This window comes from Poromitra crassiceps (genome assembly GCF_964638095.1).
Source record: "Poromitra crassiceps genome assembly, chromosome: 5".
Taxonomy (NCBI): domain Eukaryota; kingdom Metazoa; phylum Chordata; class Actinopteri; order Beryciformes; family Melamphaidae; genus Poromitra; species Poromitra crassiceps.
Genome location: NC_139642.1, coordinates 37,235,926 through 37,248,415, shown reverse-complemented (window position 1 = coordinate 37,248,415; position 12,490 = coordinate 37,235,926). Strand labels below are relative to the sequence as shown.

The 12,490-nt window shown below is 42.8% G+C and overlaps 1 protein-coding gene across 1 annotated transcript in view; it reads right to left on the bottom strand.

The window, feature by feature from the left end:
* Positions 1-1,355: 1,355 nt before the first annotated feature.
* The window catches only part of sae1 (SUMO1 activating enzyme subunit 1), a 29,563-nt gene continuing 18,428 nt past the window's right edge, over positions 1,356-12,490 (bottom strand). The window contains exons 7-9 of the mRNA XM_083637476.1: positions 8,862-9,006; positions 7,531-7,600; positions 1,356-1,690 (exon numbers count right to left, since the gene is read on the bottom strand). Of these exons, the coding sequence (XP_083493602.1) occupies positions 1,598-1,690; positions 7,531-7,600; positions 8,862-9,006 (308 nt within the window). The 3' untranslated portion in view covers positions 1,356-1,597. The remainder of the gene's footprint in view (positions 1,691-7,530; positions 7,601-8,861; positions 9,007-12,490) is intronic.

The window sequence follows — 12,490 nt, the reverse complement described above, 5'->3', positions numbered from 1 at the left end:
GTTCTTATACCACTCAAATGTATTTCACAATTTTTTTTGCAGTAATACACAATGACTTCATGCACTGTTAAAACATAAAATAAACAAAAAGAAAGTGCAACAAAAGTGCAACTAGGGCTAAAAAGCCAATGAAATAAAAAGGCAGACTTATCTTGAATTAGAACTGGTGATGTGCATCAAGTTTCAAGAATCTGAATTATCTCACTAAAACAAGTCGGCACAACACATCACGACTGTGATGTAAAGCCCTTTGAGACATGGTTGTGATAAGGTGATATAAACATAACTCTAATTTTTCACTTATACCACACAAATGTCAAAGTATTTCAAATATGATATAGTGTGGCTAATCCCTTAGATTGTTGCTATGGATTACAATTTTGATGAGGTAATTAGTAACTGTAATACCTACGTACAACTCTCACTAATCCTGTTTTATCTGCTTTTGCTCTGTAAACATTTAAGACCTCGAACTATCCCTGTCTAGAAATGCGTCACCTTTTCCATTCAAGATTCATCATCCCAGTTGAAGTAGCACAGGTGTGACAGGTTCTACAGGTTCAACCACCCGCCCCTCCCAGCAGCTGAGGATGTTCTATAGACAGGAGTGCAGAAGGAATGTGTTTTCCCCCATAATGCTCTGCTGTTGCTGCCTTACTTGGGAGACAATCTGTTTTCCACATGCCTCCAGGGTTCATTTGCATGCCTGCACCACCCGTCTGGCTGTGGCATCACAGCGGCCATGTTTGGCTTGATGAGTCACACGGCCAGCCGAGAGAGAGAGGTCATGTGTGGGTGAGAGACGCACCATTTCCAAATATAGTCCTCAGCTCTTCTTGGCCTTCTCTGACCAACAACTGCCTTCCCCATTCAGATTCACATGACTGACACAAGTCACCCACAAATCCAACTAATTTACATATTGAACTCAGCAGAGCGCAAAGCCTCCTCCAACAATTCTCTATTTTCTAAAGCTGCAGCCTCCAGCGTAACTTATCTGATCTTATAGTAATTTTATGGTTTGTCTGCTGTCTGGGTTTGATTTTGCAACAAAATACCACAATGACCCAACACTGTTGCACATCGGATGTTACCACCAGCACATTGACGCAGGACAACAGTTCTGATTAAAAAAAGAAAACGACAATCGATCATCGATCATCACCTAAATTGAATCACCTGATTGTTTGTCCAAAGATCCGTTACATTTGTAAGTTTTTGTGATACCTGGCTAAAAGACAGTCAGACAGGCAGACGGGAACCTTCTTCGTTGGTAGAGGTAATAAATCAACACATCCCAGGCAGACTCCTTTTATCAAAGTTTTTATTTTATTACAAAATGTAAAAATCCCATTGTGTGCTTGAGAACTGACAGGCTGTGTTCAAACAGAGAGTGAGAGGAGGGGAGGAGAGGAGATCAAACGACATAACTGGAACAAAACATGAACTTTTTGACTGTGATATAAATAATCTGACAGAAGAAACTAAAGGGAAGACAAAATCTTGCTGGTCCTTTGTGTGTGTGTGTGTGTGTGTGTGTGTGTGTGTGTGTGTGTGTGTGTGTGTGTGTAACTGTCCTGCGCATGCGTGTGTTGGTTTAGTTGGGTCCAAAGTAGTCGACCATGCCGTTGCCTTTACGACCATCAAAGAAGAAGAAGTTCCTGTGTGGAGCATCTCGCTGGGAGAGAGCCTGAAGGGATGGAGAGAGAGAGAGAGACGGACAGAGAGAGGGGGAGATAGAGAGAGTCATGGTTTTAATTGCTTGAGACTTGACTTGGGTTCTGGTGATTCGGGATGATGGTGTGTTTGTGTATGACTAGATTGAAAGTGAAGTCTTTTCTGAATTTGTATGGAATGATTGAATTTACTGAAGTTGATGATGCTCTTAGCAAGTTTTTATCCTATTAAAACCATATTGCATTGAAAAGTCCTAGATATTTAGTTTTCTTTAAGATATTAAATTGATACTGGACCCTTGATTTGTTGCCCGATTTGTCTTGCTGTTCTACATTTAGCCTTGAGACTTGTGGACTCAAGCAGAGTTGACTTTGGTCAAACCTCTGCTGTGTCATGATGTCATCTTCTTTATATAAAAGGGAGCAACTGGGCAATCTCTGTCTGTCTGTTCTCTGTTTCATTTTTTGTCCCGCTGATGATGCCATAGCCATTGTGACATCACTGATGATGTCAACAGTGATGTCATAAGACTGACAATGTCATCAGTGATGTGATGTCATAAGAGCAAATAAAAGGGAACAAGTGAGCAATCTCTGCGATTTTTGGCCCGGAAGTGATGTCATTAACGCATTGTGACATCACTGATGATGTCATAGGCATTGTGACATCATCAGTGATGTCATAAGAGTAATTGTGACATCATCAGTGATGCGAAGTTGTGACATCATCAGTGATGCAAGTGAGCCCTCACAGTGGTCGAGCTGCAGGGCGGGGGCGAGTCCGTGCAGCGTTTTTGGTTACACTCGAGCAATTGTGTCATCACCAATGATGTCATAGACATTGTGACATCATTGTGACGTCTTCAGTGATGCAAAGTTGAGCAATTGTGCGAGCTGCGTATGCGAGCTGCAGGGCGGGCGAGCCTAGGAATCGAGTGCGCATTGCGCGCGAGATGCCTAGTATTCTAAAAGATTCTCTGCTCATCTTGGTGAAGCTGGGTTTTTCAACCTCCTTCATTCACGTCTTTGTTTGAAGTCCAGACACCGTACACTGAAGGCAAATCCCACTCTAAGGCTGTACAATTACTCGGAAATTGCAATAAATATGGTCTACTGCATTTTTTTTAGGCGCAATATTTGTTAAAGGAGTAATGTCTGTCAAATACCATTTTATCTTTTTTATTGTCGTGCTGCAGAGATGTCCTGGCCTTCCCATCATATTCTACAGACTTCAGAAAACATTATAATGATGTAAAAATGATAATTTCCTCTGATATCGCAAATCATATCACAATTGCAAGATCAGTCAAAAATAATCGCAATTAGATATTTTGTCAAAATCGTGCAGCCGTATCCCACTCCTTCCTGAGAAATGTGTGTTCTCACCCAGGTCAAGATGTTTGGCAGAATGACCACAGTGATTCCTTTTATGTACAGTTAAGGCGACACTCACTTCCTCTATGATAGAATCTTTCTGTGTAAATGTTGTTTGAAGATGCTTTCCCCTTACGTTATTTCCTGCATGGGAAATATAAATAGACCATGTTTTTCCCTTGCTGAGGTTTTGTTTCTGTTGTCCCATTTAGTCTCTCAGATTTGTTTATTCCCCCCCCCCCCTTCTGTATGCTATCATTTATATGTGCAAAAAATACTAATTTAACTAGAAAAAAAATCTGGGTGAAACTGAACTTGGCTTCCTGCTGCATGCCACCATGTACACAATGTTGTCTGGACGTCAACTAAACTGAACTAACAGGCAGCAGACAGAAAGCAGCTTGTGTGCTTCACCTAGCCTGGGTAAACCCATCCCCCACGTGACCTGCTCTCAGACCTGTTCTCAGTCACTATGTGATAGTGACTGGGAACTGAGAGAGCAGGTCACGTGGTGGCTGGGTTTACCTAGGCTATGCTTCACCAGTCACCTGGACAGGTAGGTAAGGTAACCAGCCATCACTTGGGACGTTTGTTTTTGTTAGATACCACCAAATATTTTGACAGCTAAAACAGTGAAACTGACTTGGCAAATGCTGGAATGAGACCAGAAAAACTTGTTTCACACTAGTTATCTGTCTTCATACAGCAAACCCAACACACACACACAAGTTCAGACGAGTTACATTTTCTGTGTGTGAGTGAAATCAATCGGCCAGTGGGACGTCACCCGGCCAGTTGCGGTGGGTTTCATCATCGCCTTGGAGACGGCAGGTTGGCCTTGTGCCAGTAGAAACTGACCACTCCCCCCACCCCCACCCCCACCCCCACGCACACACTTATCCTGACTTGACCTCCTGTGTTTACCTCAGCACTGCTGTCGACACACAGCTCAGATGATTGTTTGTGATCTACTCGGTGTTTGAAGTGAAAATGTTATTTTAGGTCATATATTCAGAGACTGGGGAGGGGTGCTGGGGGGGGGGGGGGGTCTGCATGTTGGTCAATACTGTTGGTATTATTATTTTTAATGAATTTAGTGACCTAATCTGACTGTGACTAACTTCAGAGTTCTCATTCGAACGTGAAAATCAAATAAAAAATGCTTTTCAAAGGCTTTTAAGGTCTTGTTTGGTGAAACAACAAACAAGACTCACAAAGTCTTGGGGTCAGACATGACATTTGTCAGAATTTGATCATCAATATCAACAGAAATGGTCAGGATGTGTGGATTTTTGGATGTCATTTTAAAAACGTTATTTTCCTCAAATCCACAACCTTTTCAGGATGTTCAAGGCATGTACTGTGTGAACTTTGAGTTTCTCAACTGGCAACATCGTTTACTTGCTGCTTTCACTATTTTACCAGCCAACGAGTGCAAGAAGCCAGCAATTTTAGAATGGGAACAAAAACCAGAAAATAATTGTTATTTATCAATGTGACTGGAAGAGCCAATCATTAATTGGAGTCCAAGCAGTTGGCTGGTTACTGTTGGTGGTCGTTGGTTATGCTCTACTTGCTCAGGTTTACCAACTTGGTAAAAAGTAGAGCATAACCAACGACCACACCAAACGTGCAGTCGCAGCATTGTGCAGAGCAAAGCCATTGTTTTCAATGAAGGACACAGCAGGGCTCTCCTCAACAGCAACACAGCTGAAAGCAATGCACACCACCATGATTATTTCACCAGGTTTTGTGCAACTATATTGAAAATTTAACCTCCAAGTACGCCGAGCCTCTACGAGGCCCGTTCAATGGCACTCCAACATTTACAGGAGGTGGAAGTTTTGTAGGCGCCCGAGTACCGAGGCGTTATAACTGTACATTAAAAACATATTGGAACCTGGCCAAAAAAAGCCGTAAGCAGATAATATTCCAAAATGATGTGGATAGCAGGTTAGAAAATATTGCGTTATTTACATATTCAAATGAAGCCGAGATAGTATCATTGTTGAATTATATTGGCTGCTTTGTATGAAGCATTAACTTAGCACATTGTTTGTCATTAGTAAATCTATCTACACCATTTCAAATGTACTATTTACATAAAATGAATGAACCCATAGGCTGTTGAAATTATTTAAACTGCTGGTGACTCTGCTAGTGCATCTGGAAAGGTGTAAATGTGTTTCTGTAGCCTACCCAGATTCCAGCGCGCGACCGTGTGCCCTACCTTGCGCAAAATATGTGCATTGTCGCTTCTGGTGTGAAAGCCCACTAAGGCTGCAGAATAAAGACAGATTACTATGACAAACACTGTAGCTGGAACATTTGGTGCCAAGTGGTCAATTTGTTGTTTAACCCATTGATACCTGATGCAGCATTTGTGTGTGTATCCCTTTAAGACCGCGAACCGCGTGAACGCGGTTCGCGGTCTTAAAGGGATACACACACAAATGAGGGATATACACGCAAATGCTGCATCAGGTATCAATGGGTTAAGTTTACATTCACTTTTCCGATAGGGCCTCTAACACTTTCTGGCTATGAGCCTATGCTGTGGGAAAACCTGTACAAACTGCTGGTGTAAATAGTCACACTTTCCACTTTCCAATCAGATTCATGAACCAACTACGGTATGTTCCTTTATGTTGCAACCTCAAATGGTTTATGATCTGGTTCAGCCCAGGTCAGTCTAAAAGGCTTCTCAGTTGATCTGGTTCAGCCCAGGTCAGTCTAAAAGGCTTCTCAGTTGATCTGGTTCAGCCCAGGTCAGTCTAAAAGGCTTCTCAGTTGCGAAGCTGTTGCCAGAGCGCCACACTGCGTCGCTCTGCGGTCACACTGAAAATCATTTCCACAGCGACCAGAGACGCTTCTGTTCCTCTGGAGCTCACCCAGGAGCCGGGGGAGCGACCGGCTGCCGGCTGACTGTGACACAGCAGAACAGCCAACTGGCATCTTAATCATCTAGCAGAGGCACACTGAGTATCGGAGACGCTTTGAGTGGATGACATTAAGGGTGGTGGTGAACTAAGCAGGTTTTGGGGCAAAGTAGATCGGCAACAGTCCCGGCAACTTGCAACAAAGTGAGAAAAAGGGTTAAAAAATATATAGATTCTACTAGCTCGCCGGCTTATTCTTTTTAGCTGGAAATCGCCCACACCTCCATCACACTCACGCTGGATTCGTGAGGTAATGTCATTTCTTAAGATAGAAAAAGTCAGATGCACAGTCCAGGGTTCTCTGGAAAAGTTTGAAATGACTTGGCACCCCTTCTTAGATTATTACCATAAGGAATTTGACGCAAGAACTTTAGATTAGTAGCCCCTAACAGCTCTACCCTACCCTCTTCCCACCCCCCTCTTGTCCTTTCCTGGTCTTTATTATTTTATTTTTTTTGTTTGTTTGTTTGTTTGTTTGTTTGTTTGTTTGTTGGTTTGTGTTTGTTTGTTTGTTTTTTACACTTGGTTGTCATTGCATCACAATTATTCAGGAGATTGTATACATGTATGACATCATGCAACCTTGCACCTATTTTGTATTGTCTGTCTTCTACGGGGTTTGTTTTTTCTTGTTTGTATTGTTTAAAAACGAATAAAAACAATTTGAAATAAAATAAAAAAATATATAGATTCTGAATGTCTCCTGCTCATATGGTTAATGCTGAGGCAACTTTTTCAGTGCTACTTCCCATATGATTTGCCAAAAAAGTTGCCTTGTGCATCACTGCCTTATCATAACAGATGCCATTTGATGGACACTTGAGACATAGCTGAAAGCTTTCGTCACCTACACTTACAGCTGAATGAAATAATAGTGCGTTTATGTGGTGTCGGAGTCATTGGAAAAACGAGAAAATTCATGTGAACGGCCGCTCAAGCAACGGCAGTCGGCAACTCTGTGAAAATCGTGGTACAAGAGTTGCTGACTTGACGTCACATATGCAGAAACATGGCAGACAAGAGTGGATGTTTTGAAATGAATCATTTCTCTTTGCTCTTCATTGTCACGCAAATACTGGAAACCGCTGTCAACGCTCTCTTTAAACACTGAGTATTAACACACCACACATCTTCGTAGCGTTCATGTTTTGGCGCTGGTTGCTATGGTTTCCATATTCCGATCATTCCGACACTACAAGCACATGAACACCTGCACGTCGGCAGAATGACTGGCCAACTTGGGAAATCGAACCATCCGAGAAGCGCATGAACACACGATATGATAAGCTCTCACATATTCTCTAGGAGATGTCAAAAGGCATTCTGGGAAATGTAGGAAATCACAAGGCAGGTTGAGGGAAATTGGATAAATTCTAACATTTAATCACAAAATAACTGCTGGAATGCACCAAACATCACAGACTGATGATGTCCACCAGTGTAAGAGGATCTGAGGGTGGAAGTTTCCTTTGAACTTATCATCTTCGTGTGTGTGTGTGTGTGTGTGTGTGTGTGTGTGTGTGTGTGTGTGTCTCTCTGACCTTGACAACTTCCTGTCCCAGGACTCCGCCCACCACAGCACACACTGGAGCCATCTCAGAGAAGCAGTAGCTGGTGACAAACAATACAAGGAAAGATGAAGGCTCCATTCAAACCAGACACATAAACAAACCACTCCATTCAAACCCCCCCCACACACACAAATTTAGAATCTGCATCAATTAGAATATAATAAATGTACAGGAGTTTGTGTCATTGGCACAGAGACACCTCGACAACTCACATGGTGACATACTGTAAGTATGAACTGACGCACTTCCCTAACAAAACAAGTCAAACTGACAGCCACCGTAGCTAGCAAAAGCTTATATAACATTATATATTTTATTATATACATTATATACTTGTGCTGCTAGAAAATATATATTTTTTACAATGGATTAATCATGAGGCTCTTTTGTCACAGGCTGGCACAAGGTTATATTTGAGCTGGTTCCATTGGAATATCTTTCATGTATTCTGCACTCTAAAACATCTGAAACCTAGCTGACATATCTTCAACCTGATTTATCTTCCATTATTTCACAAGGAACCTGAACTCCTACATCCTGTGAATCACCTATAACCTAAACCTGCTGTAATCTGCTGTAGTGTATATCTTTATCCAGCTGAACTGTTTGCTGTGAACTTAAAACTACCCTCCGATTCTTTTCTGAAAGCTCTGGCTGGTTATTCTCTCTTTCTGGCCCTCCCCCGTTTTCCTCCCATTTTCTTCCCTATAGAGAGGCAAAGTGGAATGTCACTTCCTGCTTTAGCACTGTACCAGAGATTTTCATCCGCCATTCATTTTCCCATAGACATTTCGTAAAATGCTTATAAAATAGTTGTACTTCGTTGAACCAAACGGTTCAGCTAACGCTATAATCGGGAGAGACCATAGAACATTTGACTCGAATGGTGGATGAAAATCTCTGGTAGTGCTGAAGCAGGAAGTAGGCGGTCACTTTGCCTCTCTATTGTACTTGGCAAATTCCCCCTGCTGTCCCGGTCGTTTCTCCACCCCCTGGAGGTAGCGCGTGTGAGGATCACGCTATTCCCCCCAGTTCCCCTGCCCCCTGAGGAGGCGACCAGAGGAGGCGCTAGTACAGCGACCAGGACACATACCCCACCGGCTTCCCACCCACAGACATGTCCAATTGTGTCTGTAGGAACGTCCAAGCTGGAAGTGCCGCTACCGGGAATTGAAACCCGGGTCTCCAAGGTGGTAGGCTTTTACCTCTACACACTACCCAGAAGCCCCCTCTTTCTGGCTGTTGTTTCTTGCTGGTTGTTCTCACTTAGCGGAATCATGGTGGGTGAAGACAGTTTGTACCTGATGAAGTCATCGCTCAGCAGGTCTCCATTCACTGCCAAGGCCTCCAGCACGTCGTCACGGATCTGCTTTAGGAGCTGGCTGTCCTCTGCAAAGGACTGTGGGTCGGGGTCACGGCCTTTGTCGGTACGGAACTTCAACAGAACTATGTGGGAGAGAGAAGGGGAGAGAGAGAGATCACAGTTTTAATTGCTTGAGACTTGAAGAGAGCACTTGAGGTGAGAGAGAGCAGCAAATAGAGGGAAAATGGAGATAGAGGAAGAAACGTCAGTTGAGAAGGTGGAAACAGCCTCAAATCAAACCAGAGAAACATGTTGAAACGTGTGTTTTTTTCCAAGGCATTGTGTTCTACATCATCTATTGCCTTTTATAATTTCATCACGAAACCATTCAGGCGACTTCCATTCAGGTGAATTATCAGCTTGTGGAAAAGAAGTCATCTGATCTTGACTGTTGCAGCCATCGAAAACAGGATAAGATCAGTGTGTGGTTGCACCATCGGCCCCTTCTGTCTGATTGGTTCGAGGTTTCCCCACACCAAATAAAGAGGGCGCGCGCGCACGTTACAGTCATGAAAACTCTTTCCTGTCTCTAATAGACTGATAGACGGCTGTGCTGCCGGTTGAGGAAAAATAAAACAAAAAATCAGATACAAACACTTTATTTGGACCAGAGCAGCAGCAGAGTACTGACTTCTCACTCCATCACACACCCCCCCCCCCCCCCCCATATTTCCTGTTGTAGTTCGTCCATTAACCCAAAGCACATCAGGAAGTCTAGTCCTCCCACAGCCATTTCCACTAGCCTGGCACATGCGTACATATCACCCCCCCCCCCACACACACACACACACACACACGAGTAGTGGCGATGAATCACGTGCGTACACACACACACACACACACACACACACTCTCCTCGCCTCCACCCATTATCAGTGAATCTTTGCTGGTCTTAAAAAGTTAAAGACCGGCACAAATGGCATCATGTTTGGCTCTGTGCCAGGCAGGCAGGAAATCTAACAGCATTTCATAACAGAATGCAATAATGCGTATATGGAACAATGATGATATCTGTAAACCTACACACAGTCTTCAGGCGTAGTGTACGGTCTAATAAGACAGATCAAACATCTGAGATGGCCTCCTGCGCCTGCAGCTACACATCAAAGTCATATGACAGGGAGGGAAAACGTATTTCTGTCCATATGCTTCCACATGATGAGACAAAACCTGTAGGGTGTGTGTGTGTGTGTGCGCGAGAGTGTGTAATACTCCCTCTTCTCTCTTCCACACCGTTGCTATAAATGCTGTTTGCCTATAACAGTTACCAAAAAATAAAAAATAAATAAACATAATCAAATAAAACGTCTCATCCATTCACCTCTCCCCTCCTCAGATCATCTCACCTGACAGTTCCTAGTCAGACAGGAAGCAGTTGTAACAGAGGAAGAACCACTTCCTCATCGGTCACCCTAAACAACAACGGCGAGTGCCAATTATAGAAACACACTGCTCCAATAATAAAACGAGAAATAAACAACTAGGCGCTGTTTCCATCCACTGTACAGTGAGGGGGGGGGGGATCTGACTCCAGGACACAGTGGTGAGTAGAAACCCCAAAATAACCAGCTACTTTTGCCATTTACCAGTCCAGATATTTAGCATAAAATAGGGTCTGCAAATATGGCTGGACATTGGACAATATGGCAGAAATCAATATAACGATAATCATAATGATTTTTTTCTAACTTAATGTCACAATGTGAATTTGACTCATGATAGAATGAATCTTGATCCGATCCTCACTATGCAAAATCTCATGGTAAATAATGGAATGAATGTTAGGTGTGATGTCAAACAATAAGTATGTATTATCTTATTTATATTATAAAAGGGAGCATGTGGCAATGTTCTGTTTCAATTTAGTCCCGGAAGGGATGTCATCATCAGTGATGTCACTTGAGCAATTGTGCATTGTGACATCACTGATGATGTCATAGGCATTGTGACATCATACAGTAAGAGCAATTGTGATGTCATCAGTGATGTGAAGTTGTGACATCCGTTTGTGACATCATCAGGGCGAGGCCATGTAGCGGCCGAGCTAGCGAGCCCGTAGAGCGGGAGAGCCTAGGAATCGAACGCGCGTAGTGCGCGAGATGCCTAGTTGCTAGTTCCTTAAAATGTTTCACATAATTTTGTCAGTTTTTCAATAAAATGTGCTCATTATCATCAGTTCAAACAGAACTGTGTCATGATATCCGAAAAATCACCACATCACCACAATATGATCACACTGAAAGAACATGACAGTACTGAATTATCGCCCGGCTCTACCTACCTGCAAATAACAGGTGAGTCGACAAATGTCAAAAACAGATTTTTATGTAAATGAAAATGCCATGTTCATTAACCTGTTAGTTGACATGTGTTAGTTTTTGGGGCCGTTGTGCAGAATGCACAGCAGGGCCCTTACATTCCACTCTGTCGCCCAGACCATTTTAGCACGGATTCACGGAGGATTCAGGCGATGTAATGTCTTTCCGCTTTCCAGTCTGGTAGGTGGCGGTAATGCACCTCTGGCTAATATTGTGGCTAGCTCGTTCAGAGAGTTCCACAAGAGCCGGTCGTCGGACATTTACCGTCTGGTGCCTCTCTCGATCCGACTAGGAATTTATTGATTCGATTTTTGAGGAGTTGACATGTATCGTCTTTTTTGTCCTAATGTAAAGCAGCTGTGAATGTGACAGCATTCGGGTGCGGCTGCTCCTGTCCTATTCCAACAACTCAACTTGTTGAGAAGAAGAATGCAAAGAGTCGCATTTGGAAATATCAGTCCCCAAAGTCCCATCTGCAAAAAGTGTGAAAGGGAGTTCCAAACCAAACAGGGTAACACATCCAATCTCGCCAAGCAGCTGAAAGACAGGCACCCAGACCTGTTCAAATAATTCAAGGTGGGTTACTTCTTTCAAACGGTGTAAAATAACACGTTTAACAACATATCAAACAGACCTTATCCTGTCACATTCGTTTTTGAGATACCTGGCAATGCATTGTGTAACCAAAAAACGTTTGCGCTAACGTTAACGTGTTTTGTAATGGAATCATTATGGGACCCGGCTAATACCTGGTACAGCGTTAGCTAGCATAGTGTAACACGTGTGCATGCAATGTTTGTAATGGAAACATTATGGGACACGGCTAATAGCCGAACTTAGCCATAGTTCAACATGGCATCAAAATAAATACAAGCTTCTTTCGGGTGAAACATGTCCGTGAATTAAAACTACCGGTAGCTACATAAAATTGCTTGCACTCTACATGTGTGTATGTGCAGTTGTCTTTATCATCTCTTTATTTTAGTAAATCTCACTGACGTTACTTTCCATTTAACAGTATGCGAGAGATGAAGATGAAGAGGAAGGCACAAGTCGCGGAGCCCAAAAGACCACCCAGCAGACAATTCCTGATGTTTTTGAAAAGCAGAGGAAATATGACTCACATGAAGCAAGAAAGTGTGATAGGGCATTGGCAGAATTCCTATGCATCGATCAAATACCAATATACACCGTTGAAAAAAAAGGATTCCAGCAATTCTGTGAAATAAATTAAATTATAATATTTAAT